This window comes from Mercenaria mercenaria, chromosome 9 (assembly GCF_021730395.1).
Source record: "Mercenaria mercenaria strain notata chromosome 9, MADL_Memer_1, whole genome shotgun sequence".
NCBI lineage: Eukaryota > Metazoa > Mollusca > Bivalvia > Venerida > Veneridae > Mercenaria > Mercenaria mercenaria.
In genome coordinates, this window is record NC_069369.1 from 40,412,509 (window position 1) to 40,436,466 (window position 23,958).

The 23,958-nt window shown below is 34.6% G+C and overlaps 2 protein-coding genes across 8 annotated transcripts in view; one reads left to right on the plus strand and one right to left on the minus strand.

Annotated features, from left to right (window-relative positions):
* Positions 1-9,738, minus strand: part of LOC123546911 (cholecystokinin receptor type A-like) — a 34,262-nt gene extending 24,524 nt beyond the window's left edge. For 4 of the 6 annotated variants that reach the window (XM_053551291.1, XM_053551290.1, XM_053551295.1 and 1 more), the window contains exon 1: positions 1,250-1,479. The gene's annotated coding sequence lies outside the window, so the exon portion shown is untranslated. Of the gene's footprint in view, positions 1-1,249; positions 1,480-9,491 lie in introns of those variants that run through there. The other 2 variants (XM_053551294.1, XM_053551289.1) reach the window with 2 other exon arrangements.
* On the plus strand, positions 390-22,843 carry LOC123546910 (acid sphingomyelinase-like phosphodiesterase 3a). 2 transcript variants are annotated; one of them, XM_045333558.2, is made up of 6 exons: positions 390-596; positions 16,394-16,592; positions 17,313-17,560; positions 18,092-18,255; positions 19,550-19,727; positions 20,638-22,843. In XM_045333558.2, the coding sequence occupies exons 2-6, from the start codon at positions 16,549-16,551 to the stop codon at positions 21,150-21,152; spliced, it is 1,149 nt and encodes a 382-aa protein (XP_045189493.2). In that variant the 5' UTR covers positions 390-596; positions 16,394-16,548; the 3' UTR covers positions 21,153-22,843. The 2 variants fall into 2 exon arrangements, with proteins under 2 accessions (XP_045189493.2, XP_045189492.2); XM_045333557.2 differs by lacking the exon at positions 390-596 and adding an exon at positions 13,420-13,573.
* Positions 22,844-23,958: the final 1,115 nt, after the last annotated feature.

Here is a 23,958-nt window from a genome sequence, read left to right on the forward strand (position 1 = left end):
GATAAATGTTGATTCTACGGAAGCGTAAAAGGGCCATTAGTCGCTTATACGTTTTATTACGTTACAGGCACTGAAAAGATATTTAGCATTAAATACGTAAGGAAATAGCAGTATTATCAGTATTGTCAGCAGCTGTATACGTAAGTTATTACTAACAGGTAACTCCGAGAATATTAAGTCCAAACATTCCTATTCTTTTTCTAAAAACGAACAATCTTATAAATTTAACTGTAACAGCCTGTATCTCATATAACATTACCCAATGTTCATAATAAAACACGGACGGTGTTCATTTTTGAAAATGTTTCGCCCTTGATATAATCGGATTTTATAACAAACTGAATGTGAATAAAGTTAGACAAGTGCATCACAAATATCCTGGTCAACAAACATCCTGTTTTACGTGGTAAGGTTAATTTAAACCAGATAACAATAAAACAGCTCCGTTTAAAATGTTTATGATCATCAAACAGAGCCGATCTGTATTTCTTTCTTCGGGTATATTTTATTCACAAACTCTAAGTTTCATGCTGAAATAACGTCACTACATAACATAAGGAACGGCTGGATTCCGAGTCAAGTACAGGTATGATCAGGTAAGTAACTTGGTTGTGTACATTTTGTAACGTTTGGGCTGAAATTTTTAATTTTGTGTTATAAAAATGAAAAATGAAAAGTTACTTAGTTATTTACTAAAATATTGTCCCTATACATTGCGCATGGACAAACACCAGGGTTAAACAACTGTGATGGATGGTACTGGTGTTACAGGATGTTTCAGCTAAATAAAACATTTCAGAAAAAATCGTCTGCTAAAACAAGATACTTTCTTTCTTCAGGAAACAAAGACGTTTTTCTTTTCTATGCGTTGACGAAGTTATTGGGGTTTCTAATTAAGTTAGACACCCTCCTCAAATATCTTCGAAAATATATAAAATGAAAGTCATTTTTTGTGTATTTACGAATATGCAAATTTGTATCTTAACAAATTAATAAGTATAAACAAGCTTTTTTCAAGGGTGTAAGAAAAACGTTCGTTAGGCTAAGATCCATTTTTTCTGTCATTTATTCCTTTTAAATGTAATTAAATATATACAAACTGCAAAAGTCATACACTCGTCTTCACTCGTCACAAACCATTGTGGCACTTTTTAGAAGTTCCTATGTTTGACTGACAACGAAGTCTTTACAGTTTTATCATATGCAAAGGAGCACACACTTGCATTAGGATGAAAAAAAAATTTCCTACCGTTTCCGTTCTTATATCCGTCGTAGCTAACTTCCCGTAATGAAATGATACATGATCAAAGCAAAACTTTTTTTTAAAATCGTACTAGCGTAGTGCAAGTATTTCGAAACAAGTAAAAGTTATCTGTATATCACGCATCCTATTTGAATACCGGTATATAAACAGCTGTAAATCATTAATATAACACGTTTTAATACGACTGTTATGCAAATTTTGCATTAAATACGGAAAGAAATAACAGTACTATTAGCAGTTGTATACGTTAGCTACTCCCCATGAATAATATATTATCATGATAGGTTATATAATAGCCGCATGCATCTAAAATATCCTAGTTCAAATATGAAAATGAAATAGACAGGTTGCTATCTTTAGAAACAGCAAATAGAGTATGATGAAATAATCAAGATACTATATTTCTGTCATAGGCGAATACACTCCCAAACAGTCTGTTTTACGTGGTTAGGTTGCACAGAACAAATAACTCGTGTCTAATTCAGTTATTCAGTTATTGGAAAGCTTTGTTGATGATCATCAAACAGAGCCGTCGAGCGTTTCTTTCTTTTAGTAAATTTAAGTAAATGATAACATAAACATATGTGTGGTGCAAGATGACACAGCAAACTGAGTATGTTGTATTATCTAAACAGTGTAATGATAGCCTTTAGTCCGTAAACAGATCACTTTCAGATGACAAAATGCGTTCTCTGGGATTAGCTCCATCTTGAATGTCGATATAACACTACTGTAAATGTCTGATTCATTATCTAATATGTGTTCATGTTTCGTTGTGGAAAATAACTTACATTTTTTGCTACACTTCTGATCACTATAGATAGTATATGAGTATTTACTATTTAGTAATGCTCGAGCTTTAAAAGACATTTTAGAGAGCCCTTATGTAACATACTTAAAATGCACTTGTGCACAAGGACATTTGACTTCAGTAAAGTTTAAAAGAAAAAATGCAAAATGATAATAAAATGAATCTTTACCGTTACCATTCGTATAATCCGAAATTTATCAAACTGCAATATATTCCACTAATTTTTTTAAAACACCTCTTTAAGATGAAATGAACAACAGCTGTAGAAATTGAAATGTGTCATTTAAAAGTGTTACTTAGGCATGTATTATTTCGGAACTATGATCTGTATATCACTATATGACGAACAGTACTTTTTGACAGTCCTTACCTTACTTACTTATCAGCAGCAGCCGTAAATCACTTAGTTTCTTCATGGATCATAACAGATTTTCATACGACAGGTAGGTAGATTTAGCAGAAATAGCAACAGCACTGTATCTAAGAAAGTCAAGTCAATCCTTCCTTTTTCTAATCACGATAATCTGTTATCCTGATATATTACATCAATTCCGTCCTCTCCTATAATAGCCTTGTTCAATTATTAAATGAGGCGGGACAAGCTGATTGTGATGCAATCCACTGTCGAATGAAGGGACGACACTAATAATATGAATGAGTAGAGAAGTACGTGTTATATAACAACTTGCATTCAGTCCCTTTGGATATGGTTTATTCATCTAAAAAGTTCCATTACACAAGCACCTACATTCGTCATTAACGATGTCAAATAGTAGAGATGAAAAACCAGCTAAACGTGTAGGGAGATTAAAATGCGCTGCAGCTTGAGAACATTAAAGCGGCGGCTATCCCAACGTTTCAATGAGAACAGTAAGATTGTAATATCAAAGCGGCGGCGATCCCAACGTTTCAATGAGAACAGTAAGATTGTAATATCAAAGCGGCGGCTATCCCAACGTTTTAACACATTTTGATTTTTTCTGACCAAGATATCATTTCCGACCGACATACTTTGTATGTAATCAGGTATATTACATTTTTCAAAGTACAGTCAGTATCATAACGAATGTCATATTTCCCACCAGTAATAGAAAATATCTACCCTGATACGATAATGGGATGTTTCAGTGGAGAGTGAATAGGCGATAAAAAATGGAATTTTTGAACGTTTTTCTTTTTCATAATTGAACTCAAACGTTTTATAATGTTTGTCACATTATTCAGTGACACTGAGATTGTGTTACCGTCCTGTATCCGCCGTTGCCGTCCATGTCCGGCCGCGTTAAAAACTGGCTTGTTCTAAATCAAGAGCCAATCTTAATAAAATTTGTTCAGACAGTATGCTTTAATATTTCTCGGAAAAGTTTGATTCTAAATCATTTTTTCTTTGTGGCGGTAAATTTAGGTCATCGAATCATATCGAAAAACAATGCTAAAATTTTAGAGACATTATTTTTCTACTTGTTATACATGAAACAGGATTAGAATATTTATATCTATAAAATTTACATCCAGTTCAGAACTCGGTTGAAATCTAGGTCATTAGGTCATAGAGCTACTTGATATATCTGAAATCTGACCAGAACATGAGATCAAATGCTTGAAATTGGGCCATTAGGATTAAAATCAGGTCAATATATCAACTTTTGAAAATCACTCTAATTATTAAATGTTTTACATGATCTATATGAATCCTGCTTTATAATATCCAGCAAGTTAGAAACTGGGTTATTTATGATCAATAACTTGGTCACTATGTCAAATAATAGCAAAAAGACTTTGTTAAAACTGAACGGCTACATTTTAATCTCAATGTACATGGAACCTTGTCATAATGATTTGATTTACTGGCCTAGATTTTTAACCCAAGATGACCCAGTCCCAAACTTTGATTAAGCAAAGACAAATACCTTGACCAGGTTTTATTTGATCAAATATATACATGTTGCCTCATTTTATGATAACAATGTTTGGACATATTGAACTCTTTTTCAATTTCAAATGGTCAAGTTTCAAACTTATGCCAGATTTCAGATTTGACACAGAATTTTTGCAAAAGAATAGTTGGCAAGCGAAGTCAGCCGAAAAAAAAACAGTAATATATAGAAATGGCTTTAAAAGGATGTTGATGTAATGAAGTTTGTAAACTTTGCCGAAAAAGGGGGTGCGTTCGCACCCGTCACACCCCATCTGAATAGGCCCTTATAATTACAATAATTGCAGCCGAATAATAATTATGTTTTCATATTTGCCCATTACTTGTAAGTGAAGTATGTGAAAAAAAAGAGTAAACTGCAAATGTATGTTTTAATGTGAATATTACTTTCATTGTCCTTGTGTTATATCTACATATCCTTTCCGCACCTGTAACGTAATTAAACGTATTAACGTCTGATGGCCCTTTCACTCTACCGAGGAATCAACATTTATTACACGAAATTTATTTTGAAATTATTTCTGAAATGTCTAAGTCTGCAGCTCTCAAATACGGAAATATCTGACATCCGAGGCATATACTGACACTTTCAGACAACATCCAAAACGACCTTTTGAACGATTTGGCGAATTCCAAAAGTCTCCATATACACATGCTCCGTTACGGACCCCTGTGGAATTTGTGTTTATTCCGAGTTCAAATATTTTTTTGTAAATGAAAAGCTGACATGTCTTGCTTAAGCCAAGGTATTTCAAATCGTCAGAAAGTGCTGAAAGTTGACTCCACATAAGCAAAAGAAAAAGAAAAAAGAAGTCCACGCGCATACATTTTGCGCGTGACCCCTGACTATCGACCGATTCAATGCGACTTTCGTTTTCAAGTTTAGCCTGTCAACTTTCATTTTCTTTACTTCCGGGAATAGCTGAATAGTCATTTTCTGTGTTGTCAAAAACCTATGCCTGGCGAGATTGCTTGAAATTGTGCCCGGTGTCCTAAGGATTTTAGGATGATCATTGTTTTACTAAAAATGATCGAGTGTTTTTTCGACATTTTTTAACAAGTTTGTACGAAAACAGACGTTTGAGACAAACATAGCTATAAAAATGCATTTTAGGAAATGTGTATATCCTTTCTGCACCTGTAACGTAATAAGGATATACAATATTTAACTATGAACATGTATTTCAATATGTTAGTCAAATTTATGTTATGTTTAGTTTTAATACAATAAATAATTTTAGAAGTGAAAATTGGTAAATGAATAAAAAAAGAAATATTTGTATTCAAACATGAAATTCAAAATAACATTATAATTTCTTTATTTGACAGAATAATGACATTAAACACGGACTTAGACCGACACACATGTCTATCTATAACATGTCGGGCAAAAATTTCAAAATCAGTGATATTCAAACGCTTAGGAAAGCAAGAAGACATAAAAATAACATAAAGATAAACTCATTGAAAGAAAGATTAACTTTTTTAGTTTACTTCAATAACTTAATAAATATTGTGAGATGAGTATAAATATGAGAATATATCATTTAAAAAGACCATGTAAAGCTTAAAATCTTTTATTTCCTACAGAAATCAATGGGACTCGGGATCAAAAAACTAGTTACTTATTTCAAACGCTTAGGGAAGCAAGAAGATCATATTTTATTTTATCACAATCTAGAAAAATCTCGAAAATTGGCCTTTAAATATGGCAGTAGATTTGTGTCTATGTTCCATTTTTATATTATGTTCAATAATCGGACACATATGGCCTGCCTAGAGACTTCAGCACTTCCTTAATTTCATCTGGGTTGAGAGTTATTTCAGAGAAAAGACTGAGACATAGGAGGTCCGAGGTCGGCTACTTCACGCTTGTCATTCTCAATGAAAGTCTGCTTTTGAAAATAGTCATTCAGAAGATTCGCCTTATCGGTGTCACAGAAAGTAGGCTGTTGGGTAATAGGATGTTGTAATGAGGTATTGTATTACTTGATTGTGTAGAAATAAAGGATTTCACCAGTCCTTTGCGGAAAAGGATCCATTCTTGAGCTTGACGGCAAGTTTAGAAAGGTAATCATTTTTGGCTTCGCGAATAAGAAGATTGGTTGTGTTTCGAAGAGTTCTAAATTTTTGCCAATGGTATGCTGAATGTGTCTTCTTTGCTTCGTTGCCTTTCGATATGCCCTTTTTCGAGCGCGAATGTTCCTCTTGATGGTGTTGGTAATCCATGGCTGATCATTTGGTCTCACTGTAATTGTACTACATATAGTAGGTATATTTGTTTTGCTAATGATGGAATTTTGGAGGAAATATTAGAAGCATATTTGTCTATATCTACGTCAACACAAATAGTCCAGTTGTAGTTGGAGATGTCTGAGCGTAACTGGTCATAATTACCCTGATCATATTTCCAGATTTGTCGATCAAAGCATTTTTGCTTTGGCTTTTTGAGTTTAACGCTGGTCTTGTTCAATAAAATGATCACCAACACCAGAATGTAGAACACTGTTAGTATTGGAGACCATTATAAAAAACAAAGACAAATATCAAACACGGAATGCCACGCACCAAACACGCAGCCCCCCAAAACGAAACCCACAGAACGCAGACGTGCACACCACAAACACACACACACACACGCGCGCGCACACACACAAAAACAAGAAAGAACATCCAACAGGGAAAGCCACGCCCCCAAAACGCAGCCTCACCCCCCAAGACACACACGAACAACACTCGCACACTACACGCATAAAAAAACACAAGGACAAAACAAACAAATACAGGAACACAGTGAAGCACCGCCTTGGAACGGTCAGTGGCAAAACCATAAACCGGCTTATGGTGCGCACCCAACCTTACTCTTACCCCCACCATGTTCCAAAGACACGGGACAGTGTAAATAAAAGTAATTCCCTCCAGGTGAATCTCTAACACACGTAATGGAAACAAAAAGGCATGGCATGTAAAACACATAGATAATATTTTCTTAAGGGGTGTGCAGGTGCTCTGAGCTGTATTATTAGACAGTATAATCCGTTGCAAGACTCCTGTGGGAATAGCTTGCGTCATAAACCTGAATCCTCTCCATTACCAACTTTTAGTAACATCTCTGTACCGATAAAGCGGGACAGGTCTACCTGTCATAAAAATCAATAAAACCAATAATCCAATATCAGCGCTACCAGACGGATTCGTTGATTTCCGTACTAATTATTGTTGTTGTAGTAACACGTGGTGGGTGGCGGGGGAGGGGGAATCGATAATTAACAGCTTTGGTCATTATCTGATGCATTTACAGGCGGGCGGTTTGCTAAACGATATACTTGAATCAAGTTTTAATAATATTAAAGTTAAATCGGAACAAGTCGAAAATTTATATTACATGTATATAAATATTGCATTCCTGAGATGGTGATATGAAAAATGTTCACCGCGAGATATATGAATATTGACCGAGGCGCCAGCCGAGGTCTATATTCATATTTCGAGGGGTGAACATTTTTCATATCACCCTCTCAGGAATGCAATATTTATTTTATTATACCGAAAGCTTATAAGGGTCAAAGCATTAACTGGAAAATCAACATAATAATTTATTTAACATTAAAAAGTAATTACTAACCAAATAATGAAGACAGAATTGTGTGTAAAGACTCATAATTTGTGGCGACTTTGCTGTAATAAGACTTTTTTGATAGATTTAGTCGAGACGTTTACATATCGCTGACCCCTATATTTATTCTAATATTTCAACATTGCGTCAATCAGTAGCATTCGAAAAACGGCGATAACTTTCTTTTTCTAAATGAAACATATAAGTGTAAGCACTCATTTTCTTAGTTAGATCATTTCCAAACTTATTGTTGTAGTTTCGATTCAATATTTGATGAAAAATTGTTTTCGAAATATTTTGCACGTAGCATCAAAAGAAAATAATCAATGCGAAAGTATCAATCTCTCAATGGGTGATATGAAACAATAATATCACATGCGCAGAAAAACAAAATAACGCTGTTGCGCATGTGGTATGAAATTATGGATCATATCACCTGCGCAGAAATTGAAAATAACGACTTTGCGCATGTGATATAAAATCACTGGGGAATATGATATATTATTCAAGTTAAACTAATGGGAAATTTGCATTGGACATTTATGTGAGGTATAATAAAATACTTTATTAATTGTCAAATAAAAGTAATATTTAAGAATATGAATATGTTACCTAAAATATTTAGAAACCGTTAAACATAAATTTACTTTCTTTTTAGTACATGAAACATCATGCTAACATATATCTATGTACAGAAAAGAAATATTTACGCACACGAAACTGTCTGTAAATAAAATAAATATTCAAAAATATGAATATGTTATCTAAAATATTTAGAAAGCGTATATACTTTCTCTATACGCGCTTTCTTTCACATATTATGAACATTAGAATATGAGCTTTTGTTTCTAAAATATTTTCAAAATTCTAAATCACTAACGCTTTCAGATTTTCATCGTAAAAGGTAGTAAAAACAGCAAATTCTCATGTATTTCCGTAACATAAAGTATTTCAGTAATTAAGTATTGAAGCCTTCATAAGAAATATAGCTTTTTTTTCAAGATGTCTAAAAAGTATATTTTTGTTGTCGAACGATCTGGAGGCCAGTCGCTTTAAAGAAAAAGAAATATAGAAATAAGACTTATACTTTTAAAAGAAAATACCTAACCATTACCATGCTGGACACGATTGGTTCTTCCTTTGCGATCAGTGTAGATTATGGCACTGTCTGCCATTCAGCCAGTAACTTTTTGGTATGCACCCCGTTTCATAATTAATAGTACTCTCCAAATTGAAAGATAGACAAGTTCATTATTATAATTTAGCATGGCAAGTTTCTTATATCGTGCTTAAATAGAAATATCATATTTGCGTGACTTGAATAAGTGCTGCTGACAAATACTAATACCATAGTATACTTTAATTATAAATATATTGTTACAGGCAAACATTAAATAACAGTAACTTCAGCAAAATATCAATTTTAGAAAAGCAGACTTAACTAAGTAATAACTGAAGCTTTTCCGTGAAATTTGGGCCAGGATCTTTACCTGAAAGAAAGGGAAAATACTATATAAAGACAGAAGAAAGTGAAATATATATAATATTACAAAGCAAAAACCATAAAACCATAAAAATACCTATCACTTGTAGTAAGTGGGGTAACTCTTATTTTTTATGACACGGTTTGAAACAACACTGACTGGATATTGTTTACCCCTAGGCAATATTGTAATACACAATAAAAGTCAAAGGGTAATTTTAAAATATTTGTTACAATTAAATTATTTTATGCTTAATGTGATTGTGTGCAATCTTGGGACTAAAACAAATAATTATAGATAACGCAATTTTTTTAAACGAATGATTAGAGAATGTACCAAAAATATGCATTAATTTAAGAATACAGAATATTATTACATACTCGTTTCTATTCCCCGTTAAGTTACACTGGTACCGGAAACGTCAATATTTTTCCATACACCGACGCCTGAATTTCATATCGGGTGCGTGACGTAATTCAGTGTTTGTTCTTGCACTATTTTTTTCTATTAAGTCCAGTATTGTCAATCCTATTCAGGCTATTGAACAAATGTATGATATTTGCATTATATTTATACGTATAGATGTGTATGTAATAAAAAGGTTATTATCTTTGCATCAGGAAATATGCACTCGTTCTTCAGCGGAAGAATATTGCGCTCCTTCCGCTGAGAACTCGTGCATATTTCCCGATACAAAGCTAGTAACCTATAAATATATACAAAGGAGGTTCGGAAAGAAGTAGAATTATCAGTTCATCAAGGCTATCTTTCAAATTAAAGTTTGGTCATATTATGAATAATAGAAAATGTTTTTTTTTTTGTTTCAAAATTATTACAAAATCCCATACGAAGAAAAAAAGATGACCGCGTCGGGTATCGGACCCGGACCGCCGCGGCAATAAAAAAGTCTCCAGATCGTTCGGCAAAAAACAATATAGGTATCTGGAAATTAATCATCGCTATATTCCTTAAGGATGCTTTGAAACTCAATTACTGACAGACTATATTTTACGGAAACACACGAAAATTAGTTGTTTTAAGTATTTTTTTTTTTTTTTTTTGCGATGAAAATTAAAAGCATTTGTATATTTAATGCGAACTGAACACTCAATCCTCCATAGTGTTATTTTAAACGATATACAAACTGAGAATTTGTTGAATAAACTAACTTGGAAACTTGGATCTAGGTTTCGGTGTTTCTGAGTTCAACAATAAATTTGTTTTAATTTGTCGAATTACAATCTCAGTTCTTTTTTGTCAATGTGAAGTTGCCTACAATTCATAGGCTTTGAGCTATAACAATTTGTACCGACAAAGTCAGGCTAGCAGACGACAATATTTTCCGTAACAGCTTCCGAATACTTACATGTTTATGCTTTTAGACAGTGTATCAAACTTATATGTACTTCACAATTTTTGTTTGTTTGTTGTTTTTTTCGGGGTCGGGGTGGGGGGTGTGTGTGTGGAGGGGGGGGGGAGTTGTTTGATTGCTTTTGGTTTAACGCCGTTAATGTAACGACAGGCAGTTAACCTAAGCGGTGTTCTAGGATTCTGTACCACTACACACCTGTTCTCAGCAGGTAACTGCCAACATCTCTACATGAACCCAAAAACCTGTTATGTATATTATAGGTCTTTAATGAATCTGAGGACGAATGATGTGAGACACAATGTCTTTTATCAAATCGTCACGGAGAACAAAGCCAAGCCAGGGCATCGGACTCTCGACCCCAAGATCCATACATCTGCGCTCACCCTAGTTGAGCTAAGCGAGCAGGTTAGAGGCGGGAAGTGTGAGGGGAGTGGCGGCGGAAAATCTTAAGCCGTTTTTAAACAGTCCTTCATTTAAGCTAGACAGTCAGTTTCCTTGAATTCATACTAGTATTAACTTTATATCTGCTACGTTCGCTCGGATCCCCTAACAGGTAGTACGAAATCCAGGAAACTGACTTTCCAACTTAAATGAAATGTTGTTTAAAAACGAAAAAAGATTCTGTCCAACCAAAACAACAACAACAAAAAACATACTTCTGATAAAGCTTTACCTAAGAAAAAAGATGGTTCACGAAAGTAAGGTCCCTTTTAATATTCAGATAAATCGCAGTAACTGTTTAAAATTAAATGTAAGAATAGTACTATAAAGTTAGTTTTAGGACAAATTTCAAGATGTTTTTTTATGTAAAACTGATCCATAAGTGTTACGTTAAACGGTTTCACATTTGGCTGCATGGCATCAAATTTTGATACGCCGCTCCAGATCACACAACATGGTTTCAGTATGCGTTAGACGGCGCCAAACCTTAATGAATCGTTTCACTTTACACTGCACGAACTCATGATGCGTTAAACGTCTTCACATTGGACTGCATGGCATCAAGTTTTAATACACCGCTCTCAATTACACAAAGCGGTGTCAATATGCATTTAACAGCGTCAAGTTGTAATGAATCTTTTCATCTTACACTGCACGTACTCACGTTGTGTTAAACGGAATCACTTTGAGCTGCATGGTTTCATGTTTTATTGGATGATTTCATATTTCGTTGCGTTACAACAGGTTTTCCAATGCATCGTTCCATGTTTAAATAGATGGAATGAAGTTTTGTATTAAATGGTTTCAAAATACAATGCGTTGAATGCAAATGTATTGGACGGGATGGAGTTTTAGACTAGACGGCGTTGAAATGCACTGCACTGACTGACTTGTTTATGAATGGATTGTATATTTACTAATTTTGGCGGTAACCGCCGCCCATAGATAACAGCGGAAAAAGCCGGAATTTTGAAGAAATGTTCACTGTACACACTAAAATGCAAAAAGGACCAAACAAACCATTATTAAAGTCAAAACAAATTACACATAACGAAAACTGAATAATTTTTCTACATTTTTAGGGGTATCGATTTTTTGATTATTTGCGAAAATATCTCATTTTATCTGTTATATTTGAAAACGTCAGTTTTTTTTACCCGTTTCCTACAGAGTCTGTATGAACTGAGGTGGGTCTATTTAAAGTCAAAAAGGACCAACCAAATATTAAAAATTTTTTTTAAAAAAATATTCATAATATCCGGAATAAATTAAACTTTAATTTGTGGGGTATCGAATTTTTGATTTCCAAATAGAACTTTTTCTATTGAAGTTTAAGTAATTTTTTCCTTCTTTGTTTATATAGGCAAATTTATCGATTTTCCGATAGATCGATGTTACTAAATGTTGGTAATGCGGTAGTGAAACATTTCTGCCACTCTGATACGGAGTGATCTCCCGTAAACGATTTAGTCAACTCGTCCCCATTTAGGTCATTTTCGTATCTTGACGATTTCAAATCAGTTATTTCGTCCCCCACTTTTCGGTTCCTCCTGTTTAGTCTTAATATTAGATTAATACAATTATGTTGGTAAATATGTGTTCTGTAAGATATGTTCTACATAAAAAAAAGATGAAAATTTTATTTTAAAAACTACATTTTGTTTTACTTTATAAATACCCGATCGCATGTAAAAGTGCAGAGTGCATGCACGTTTCGTAGCTTAAAGCAGCATGCCTCCAGATTTGGCTAGAAAATAATATTTCTTTCAAACTGAAGTTTGGTCATATTATGAACATTAGAATACGAATTTTTGTTTTTAGCATATTTCAAAAGTTCCAAACCAAGAAAAAAAGATTACTGCGTCGGGAATCGAACCCGGACTGCCGCGGCAATAAAGACATTTTCCCGTCGTCGTAACCAATAGCGCTATAGCTGTTCAAAATATAGATATTTATAATGGAGACAGTTTACCTGGAGTAAAAGCGTGACAAACGCTTTTCGATTTTCATCGCAAAAAGTAGTAAGAACAGCAAATTCTCATGTGTTTCCGTAACATAATGTATGTCAGTAATTAAGTTTTAAAGCCTTCTTAAGAAATATAGCATTTATTTCAAGATATCTAAAAAAAAGTTGGGTTTTTTTGTTGTTGTCGAACGATCTGGAGACATGCTGCTTTAAAGTGTACATTGACTAATGCGGCCGTGTATCTTATTTAAAGATACTTCTTGTTATCATTTGTTTACCCAGACTTGAAATCCTATCACACGGACGTGTATTATGTGATAGTGATCATAACTGGCACAAGCCTTGATCGAACTTACACAGTCATGGCGACATTGCCTAGCAACAACACAATCGACCACGTCATACACAGCAATACCACAATAACTCTCAGAAAAAGGTTTTGCAACTTAATATACGTTAACCCTTTTTATAAATCCGGGGCTCGTTTCATGGAGCCTACTTTGAACTTCAAATATCTTTGGTTTAAAGCGGCTAAGAAACTTATTTTAATTTCCTTAGCCTGAGCACCTGAACTACACTTTAAAGTGAGATATCATTGTGGTATTTCTTAATGCGGGAGATGGATACGCTTTATGCTGTGTGTTTACTATTCAGTTTTATACATGTGGCTTTTTCAGAAACAGGTAAACATATATTTTGTCTTATATGACACGTACATCGATTGTCCACGTACTTTTGTAAAAACAATATCAAGCTTCTTTTTCAAAACAATTTTTCTCTAACTTTGTTTGTGTATAGTGTAATACAGCAATAGTTTTCTCTACAATCACTTTCTTTTTTGCATATTTTGCAGTTGTTTTATATACATTTTCATCACTCGGAGTACATGCAAAAGTATTTTCTTTACCACGCAGTTTCTGGCAAAACGAACAAGCATCAATCTTTATGCATTTACCACTGTTTTATTTATATTTTTATCGGACATAAACAAATATAAGTTTTGACAAGGTTTAGGATGATCAAGGATACAACAGTATTGAAAGCAGACTATTAGCTTATTGTACCAATTAACTAACTGAATGCATTTACCTGTTGACGATTGGATCAAAAATGATATCTCAAATGATTGAACAATACCACAATAGCTATCAGTTTTACTAGATGTCCAATATTTTGAGATCAATTTCACTATTTTATGAGACGGTGCAGAAAAACATACATAGGAATTAATCTTTCATTCGACAAAGAAGTGAAACTGAAAAGTCGGTTACTATGCCTGTACATGTATCTTTAACATTTAGATAAAAGTTTGCAATCAAAATAAAGACATGTCGTGTTTGATAAAAACACGTGTAACTTGAATGATTTACTGTTTTGCTTAACTCTTCAACTACGCAGTTATTACAGTTGTTAAATGCGTGTTGCAAGGTGCACTTTGTTTACTTTGTTGTTGAGATGGTCAATTCTCCCAGGTAGCATGAAGAAATCAAATAATGTTATACTACTTTGAAGGTAAACAAATAGATCTGGAGGCGTTATTCCTTTAGATTTGTATCAATTGACAGTTAAAATAAACAAATCTAGTAATGGGTTTACATGACCAGCATATCCATGATATTTAATACGGCTGTATGATAGAGTATTTATATGACAAGGAATTTTGTTTAAGCGAACGAACTGAATGATAACACACTGTTGTGACTATGAATTAAAGAATGCACTTTCAGTCTAACTTCACAATCTGAATAATGAATTTAACTGACTTAAAGCATCTGATAGACAATAATACAAACATAACTCAAAAAGGCTGTCCCTGGGTATTTACCAAAACCTGCAAATGATATAACACATTATAACATCCTTAGTGTAAACACTTTTTTTTCACTTCTTCCGTATGTAGATTTGTTGATTCACTTGCCCGCTGAAATTAAAACGGAAAATTCCTTCGATCGCTTCAAACGATTGTTTTACTTCAGAGATGGTACCATGTACTTAGAAGGCGACAGGAATCTGTCATTTATTAGAAACGCCTTGAGGGATCTGGTCCCGTGTTCACAAAACAATTTTCGGTCACAACTGAGTTTGAGTTTGAAATTTTGATATCGATTTTTACTCAAACTTCAAGGTTAAATTCCATCTGAGACTGACCATCAGTACGGAATAGCCACTTGAAAACAGTTATTAACATAATATTTAGTTTCAAGCATGCTGTTTAGATATAAATGACAAATATAGTTTCATTATCAAACTCAGCTTAGACTGAAAATGTTTTGTGAACACGGGGCCTGACCATTTCATTCACTATTCAACCATTTTTTTCAGAATGCAAGTTGTTTTAAAGAATAATACAATGCTTTTATACTTGGTAGCTTTTAATTAAATACTTTCCTCCGATCCAATTAAACACTAAAACATGACCTCGACCCAGGTTTTACCGAAGCCGGATCGAAGTTCACTGACATCTGCATTTAATTAAAATATGTCATGCTTCAGCCTATATCAACTTGCAGTTCATCAAATGTTATAATTTGAAATGCTTATTAATAATATGTTTTTGTCTACGTTTCACACCAATGCAGCCTACTGATGGGTGATGTCAGACGGTAGGTTAGTTGCAAACTTGTGTTTAAATATTGTATTTACAGCAAGTCAGCTGTTAATGAACGCCACTTTGAACGATTAAAACTCGCGATTTAGGAAATTGGAACGGTTCGTTATATAAAAAAAAGATTTTTTTTTGTTTACATATTAATATTTAATACCATATGAAAACAAACACACTGTAAAAGCAGCACTAAAGAAATAATATGTTGATTAAAGTTCAGACACGCAATGGCAATGTCAAATGCAGTAAAAATGTTTGTTTTGGCCATATTTCACTGGTTCACCGTCTTTTTATTATATACATATTATTCTATTAGGTATGTCAATTATTCGGAAGTCACAAAGCTTTTATTAAAAACAAATGACAATGTGCCTTGTTCCAATGAACTGCCGAAAAGCTGACGATCGGCGAATTTTAAATTTGACATTGATGAGAATCAAAGCTGCAAGGCCATACTAAAACACAATTGATTGAAATAAAACTTTACTTGAATTACCCACTATAAATCGAGATAAAGCAATGAGACTTTTAATCTATTTGATGTATATTTGCAAAAAAGAGGGATTTGTTAAACCTTTTGTATAGTATAATATATACTAGAAAACTGATCGGTCATTTCGAACTACCGGTTCTCTAAACCGACGTTCGTATGAGCCGGTAACTGTCCCCGAAAAATGTTATGTACAGTGATACTCAGAGCAGGCACCTGTTTCCGAGCAACTGTCAACTGTATAGTTGATTTTGAACTAATATAAGCGATGGATGCACCACTCAATTCCTTTCCGCGGACGACACTGACAGGAAGCAGCCAGCCTTGCTTTAGAGTTAAATTTATGGCAAGACAAATCCTTCTTCTTTAAAATTATAGATGTGCCTTTTTGTTGTATTTTGTTTGCAGGGTATTTCTGGCACATAACCGACTTCCACTACGACTTCTCTTACCATGGTCTACAGCTGTCCTGTAACCCGGACAACCTACCTACCAACCCGGGTCAGTTCGGTGACTTCTGGTGTGATTCTCCATGGTCCCTTGTGAACAGTAGTGTCCGAGCAATGGCGGATATCAGATCCAATGTGGACTTTGTGCTTTGGACAGGGTATCATTTCCTTACTTCAACTTTGTATACTAATTGTTCTATGTCATCAACATTTTTACGTTAATTTTACACACACACAAAACATGTATATCGGTCTGCAGTAAATATGAGGTACGTAACAAGAAAAAGAACACTTTTCAGTTATTGATTTTAAGGATACAAATTTTTGAATATCGGGATCTTTCCAAATCAAAGCCACAGGCACCAGACCAGAAAAAATGCCATGATACATGTTGTACCCTACCCCTATGTATACTATAATAACATAGGTCATGAACGGGAAAATATACCGCCCATTTCTCACCCAAAACGCGCAACTCGGTAAATGAATAAAATTTGTATTCCATCTTGTGCGCAAAGACACTTCGCCTGTTTCCGTCAACGCTGTAAAGAAAACCTTGCAATAAATTTTGACTGTATAAATTATTGTTTGAGAAGTTTCCATCTTATCATTTAGGAAAACATGGCGGTAAAGCAGATCGATGTAAACCTCATGTTTATTATAACATCTGAGTGAACCAGTTACTTAATAAGAAAACATTAACAGTTTATTTATTAGCAGATCATTGAAGGAAAAACAGATGTCTACAATCATGTCAATTATAGGTAATAAATGTGCTCACCTGCCGCATTTTCCCAAATGTGAATAAGGGCATTAACATTTTTGTAAGCAAACGTGAAGAGAAGTTTTATAACGTTAAGTATATATTTCATATATAGAGATACAGTGTTGCATGGGAAGGACAAAGACCTAAGCTACACCATCAATGCCGGTATTCTAGATAACGTAACCGACGTCATCCAGACAACGTTGCCGGGAGTGCCTGTGTATGCGACGTTTGGAAACCATGACTACTGGCCGAATAACCAGTTCCCGCCGCACAACAATCTGTTATATAACGAAACGCTAGATAATAGATGGCGCCAGTGGTTGAATGATTCTTCGCAGGATGACAATTTTAGAAAAGGTGAAGCATTGGAGACACTTTTTAATTCGCTATTACAGTTCTAACAATTTTTAACTAGGTACCAGGTTTAAGTAAATGATTTTAAGCAGAGATCGCAGGATTTTATTTTGTTTTATTTTTATTGATCCTTCGTCAAATGTTCTTCGAAACTGGTTGATACTGTCTGCATCAAATCAAGCTGTTCACATTAATTGCGAGTAAGTTCCGACTGACAATCAGTATAGGGTATTTTTTAAAATTCTACCGTAAACTTACAAACTCGTCAGAACAATTGTATGAACTTTTTTTCATTTCTTGATAACTCAAATTCAAATATTGATTAAATTCTTTCAGAATATTGACTTTAGCCCTGGCAGATTTTTAGCATTAAAGGTTATGTGACAATTTTAATGAAATGAGTTAAATTCCAGGACAAGAATATCCCGTTTAACTAAAGTTATTGCTATAATATCATTAATTTACCAAGAATTGTACATACAGCTGTTCTTAATTGCAATGACAATTTCATTTTTTATGTTTATGGCATTTTAGGGGCGTATTATACTAAAACGACACGGTATGGGTTAAGGATCGTTGCTTTGAACACAAATCTTTACTATACATCTAACAAAGCCATACTCAACTATACAGACCCAGCGGATCAAATAGCCTGGCTCAACTCAACACTCTCTCAGGCCCGGGCCAACCAAGAAAAGGTAATTCAAAGTTTCATATAAAAATCCCATACCATTCACTGAAATACTACCTATAAACATGTTTTTGGGGTTTATTACTATACAAGTTAAGATGTACAAATTATTGTAAAAAGATAAGTATACCGTTAAGTGAAAGTTTTCTTTTGCACATGTGCAGAAAATGAGCACGTACAGGACAAGGGTAGACCATTTGCAGAATCAACATCACAAAAGTTTTGCAATATATCTAGAAGATATTTCTTCTAGTAGCTATTTACGATCATTTGTTAAATATCTGTTTACAAACAAATGAAGAAGTATACGTAACGTCTTTTGTTTTCTAAAGTTGACTTGCTGAAATTAGTGTATCAGACTTACTATAAGAAAATCAGATATTAATTATTAGTTATATAAGCAATAAGAAAATCTGAAATTAATCAGTTAGCGACATTAGCAGTAAGTCAACATGTTAAGCATTTTACATGATTGAAACAACATACATGTATTACTTTTCATGTTTCACTACGCTGGTGACCTCCCTTGCCGGGTGGTTAAAATCGCTGACTTCGAATCACTTGCACCTTACCGATATGGGTTAGAAACCTCGATTAGTGCGTAGAATTCTTTAAATGAGGAAGCCATCCAGCTGGCTTACTGGGGGTTGATTTTCTACCTAGGTGCCCGCCCGTATAAAGTTATGCCCGGAGGGGCACTTGGGGTCTTCCTTCACCACCAAAGGCTGAAAAAGTCGCCATATGACTTGCACTGTGTCCGTGTGACTGAATTTAACAAAACAAATTTTACTACACTAGTTTACTTTCCCCGTAGGAATGAACTTTCTTTACGTCTTTGAAGTTGTTTGGATCCCTTTACAGGTCAAACTTGGTGCATGATGTTTGGATCCCTTTACAGGTCAAACTTGGTGCATGATGTTTGGATCACTTTACAGGTCAAGCCTGCTGCCAAAATTCATATCATGCTAAATCAGAAAACTCTTGTACAAATGCATTAGTTGTTTTTACAACTGCAAAAGTCCAGCTTTCTGCTCACAGTCATTTTAAGGACGGGCGTTGTATGTGTTGTTTGAAACACTATACAGTCAGGTTCCGTTAAGCAAGAATACATTTGTATTTATTATAATCTCTACACAGATCCAGCCCATTACTTGTTTATGATGTTTGGTAAGGACACCATTGTATCTGTTGTTTGGGCCACTGTATAAACAGGCCCATATTCTTCCCAGACTCATTGTCGTGTTAAATAACGACACCTGCGTATTTGTTGTTGTAATTACAGTTTTAGTTTCACAAAATAGGTCTTGATTACCGCCCATATTCCACCGGGTGTACACACGCCTAATGGGTTGATTTGGATGCATCTCGTCTATCACAGACCTCTTGTCGCCGTAATGCGGGATTACACAGATATTATCGTTGCAATGCACTTCGGACACGACCATGCTGACGGGTTTAAAGTTCTGAAAAACAACAAAGGTAATATAAATTTAACAAAACCTATTTTGATTTATACACAAAAATGTTTCCCCGTTTCTTTATAAACACTTTAGTTTAGAACAATATTAATTGACCAGAACACGAAAAATACATTTTCACAGCTGAGACAAGAGTTATATTGTGACAAAGTGTGTTGAGCTATTTCTTTACCTTATATTATTCGACTAGTTTTAATGGTCAGATATTACCAAGAGAGCCATCCAGATTATACATGTAAGATTTTTGTCAAAAGTTTTGGGGAAAATTATGGAAGAAATCATGAAATTTGACTACACTTTACCGTCGAAGATTTAACTAAATAAGTTTCGGCATTGTTCTGTCTTGTTGAACGTGTTAACAAGGTCTGCTTCACTTTGATTCACAAGTTGTGTTTGAATAAAGAAATATCAGATGTCAGATCTGTAAACCGTTTTTCGTGACTTCCGGCATCACAAATAAACACGAGGTTTCTTTACAATGAAGATGGTTGGCGCAGTGTAGTTGGGAAATAAGATATGTATAGATTTTTGTTTGCCCTCGAAAAAACTTGATTTTGAAGTTATGTTGATTATGAAACTGTCTTCCCCCATTGCCTCGCCAGTAAATGTCTGGTCTATCGGAAATCACTTTCATATTTCCAATAATAAAATGCTTCAAAAACATGGCCACAATTTCTCCAGTGTGGGAATCCATTAGGCAATTTAAACATACAAAATTGGACAATGTGGTAAGTGATTGAAGGTAAATGTGAAATGTCTATACATCACCGTGAATGACTTGTAGCTAGGAGTAATATGTGTGAGTTTCAGAAAGATCCATCAATAAATGAATTAGTTATAAGCAAGGTTAAACTTTGTGATAGAAAGACAGAGCAAAAACAATATGATGAAATTACTTATGTATGTTACAGGAGAAGCGGCGGTACCGATATTTATGGCTCCGTCCGTCACTCCCTGGAGGTACAAAATCCCACAAGAGATAGGCCCTGCACATAATCCCGGTATTCGCCTCGTGAAATACGACAGATCAACTGGTGGCCATCTTGAAATACAACAATACTACCTTGACCTTGTCAAAGCTAACAAGAATGGATTCGCCAGCTGGGAACTCGAGTACAATACAAGCTCTCATTACGGACTAAGCACTCTGACGGCAACCACATTACTGAAACTGGCAGAAAAGATGAAGAAACCCACAAGTAATGAGTTCAAAAATTACTGGAAATTTTACACTGTTACTCCACCTACAAATCTACAAGATTCTTGCGATGAAGACTGCCACTCCTCAATTATTTGTGGTTTCACAGAATTTGAAATGGAAGACTTTAAATCATGCAAAACAAATATGGTTTCGAATGCTTGGAGGCCTTCAAACTTTCTTATAGAATACTTGTTTGTTCTTGTATCATATTTAGCTCTCTGGTGAAACATCAGCATTGTTTGATTTATATTGTGTATAAGGGATCGACAATTTTTTTATCAGTGAACAAGAGTTCTTGACTTACAATCTTAACATTAAAATACGGAATGCATAAGGACACCAAATACAAGCTTGTAGAATACACTTTTGATTTTGATACAAATAAAAAATCTTGGAATCGCGTAATTTTTAACTCGGAAAAATTATAAGCGCTAATAAGAGGTATGTTTAAAGCAAACTTAATGTGATGTGCTTTATGGCCAAAACATAAATTATCTTCACAGTGTATGTTATTATACATAATATACGGCAATAATGCCCTTAGTGCTTATTTATAGGTTCTATACGGATATGTAAATATAAAAATGTATAAAAGAATTTACTGGGAAATAAGTGAAATTGTAGATACAGTGCGAATCTCCGGGTGAATAAGTGAACACAATATATATTAGACACAACTGAGAAATTAGTAGCTATAATAAGAATTTACTAGGTAATAAGTTGACACAATATATATGTGACTAAGCTGAGGGACAGGAATTTGCAGCCTTTGGACATAAGTAGATATATGACACATAGCTGAGGAATTGGCAGATCATAAAAGGAACTTATGGGAAATAACTGGACGCGATATACAAATGTATATAAGATTCTGCTGAGGAATTGGTAGACATAATAAGAATCCACTGGGAAATACGTGGACACGATATCCTCGGAAATAAGTGGACATAATATACATAATATACAGCTGATTTAATGGTTGACATAATGAGAATATTCTGGGAAATAAGTGGACACGATATTTATGAGTTACGTACAGGTGTGGAATTAGTAGACACTAAAACAGCCATGAAAGATTACAAATACCCCCGAAATGGGAAATAAGTGGACACGATATATATGATTTATAGGTGTGGAATTAGTAGACACTAAAACAGCCATGAAGGATTACAGATGCCCCCGAAATGGCGCACTGATGCAGACGGCCATCTTGCATCAGATAACGACATTTCATACCAGAAAACACATTCTGTGTACATCTATGCCCAGAGGAACATAAGAACATGTTTTATGTCATGCGCTGTGCATAATTATACCGGTCACTTCTGTGGTGTTTGAAGGGAATGCAATAAAAACTATAAAAGTAGTTCGCTGCACAAGGAAACTAAAAAAATCTAATACGGCCGCCAGTCGGCAATCTTATATCCGATCAAAACTGTTTATGTCAGATTATGCGTCTTAAAATGTCAACCACTTCTTTGAGGTCTGAAGAAAATGCAGCAAAAAACTGTAGAAGAAGTGAGCTTCACAATGAAATTAACACCATTCCCAAGTCAAGTGTAGCAACGAGTACGTAACACTGGCTGTGTTTCATATATATCGTGTCCACGTATTTCAAGGAGATTCTTATTATGTCTCATGTATATTGTGTCCACTTTTACATAGAAGTTTCTTTTCATGTCTACCATTTCCTCAGATATGTCTCATATATATGGGGTTCACTTATTTTTCAGAGGTTTCTTATTTTGTGTACCAATGCTAGAGCTGTTCACTACCTTCCAAGGTGATTCCAACTATATCTACCGATACCTCAGCTGTGTGTCATATATTTCTTGTCAACTTATTTCTCAGTGGATTAGAATAATGTCAACCAATTTATCACCTGGGTCGCATATAAATCATACCACTTTTTCGCAGACTTTTCTTGTTTTCTCTACCGATTCCTCACCTGTGTCTCATATGTCCACTTTTTTCTAAGGAGATTATTTTCATATCTACCAATTCATTGGCTGTGTGTCATATATGTCGTGTCCACTTATTTCCCAGAAGTTTCTTATTATGTCTGAACATTAATTCCTCGGCTGTGTCTCATATACATCGTGTTCACTTATTTCTCAGTGGATTCATATTCTCAACCAGTTCATCAGCTGTGTATCATATATATCATGTCCACTTATTTCCCAGGAGATTCATTTCGTCAGTTGTGTCTCATATAATATTGTGTCAATGTATTTGTGAAGAATGATTTGAAACTTAATTCTGACACACTATCATGAAAACATATGAGAAATAGTTGTTTTTAGCTCACCTGTCACAAAGTGACAAGGTGAGCTTTTGTGATCACGCAGCGTCCGTCGTCCGTCGTCCGTCCGTGCGTTAGTCCGTCCGTGCGTGCGTAAACTTTTGCTTGTGACCACTCTAGAGGTCACATTTTTCATGGGATCTTTATGAAAATTGGTCAGAATGTTCAGCTTGATGATATCTAGGTCAAGTTCGAAACTGGGTCACGTACAGTCAAAAACTAGGTCAGTAGGTCTAAAAATAGAAAAACCTTGTGACCTCTCTAGAGGCCATATATTTCACAAGATCTTCATGAAAATTGGTCAGAATGTTCACCTTGATGATATCTAGGTCAAGTTCGAAACTGGGTCACGTGCCTTCAAAAACTAGGTCAGTAGGTCAAATAATAGAAAAACCTTGTGACCTCTCTAAAGGCCATATTTTTCATGGGATCTGTATGAAAGTTAGTCTGAATGTTCATCTTGATGATATCTAGGTCAAGTTCGAAACTGGGTCACGTGCGGTCAAAAACTAGGTCAGTAGGTCTAAAAATAGAAAAACCTTATGACCTCTGTAGAGGCCATACTTATGAATAGATCTTCATAAAAATTGGTCAGAATGTTCACCTTGATTATATCTAGGTCAAGTTCGAAAGTGGGTCATGTGTTTTCAAAAAGTAGGTCAGTAGGTCAAATAATGAAAAAACCTTGTGACCTCTCTAGAGGCCATATTTTTCATGGGATATGTATGA

Excerpts from the sequence above, each read along its gene's own strand:
- LOC123546910 (XM_045333557.2), top strand. The coding sequence starts at position 13,501 with ATGCGGGAGATGGATACGCTTTATGCTGTGTGTTTACTATTCAGTTTT. Across the intron at positions 17,561-18,091 it reads GGATGACAATTTTAGAAAAG|GGGCGTATTATACTAAAACG; the intron begins GTGAAGCATTGG and ends ATGGCATTTTAG. Across the intron at positions 19,728-20,637 it reads AGTTCTGAAAAACAACAAAG|GAGAAGCGGCGGTACCGATA; the intron begins GTAATATAAATT and ends TGTATGTTACAG.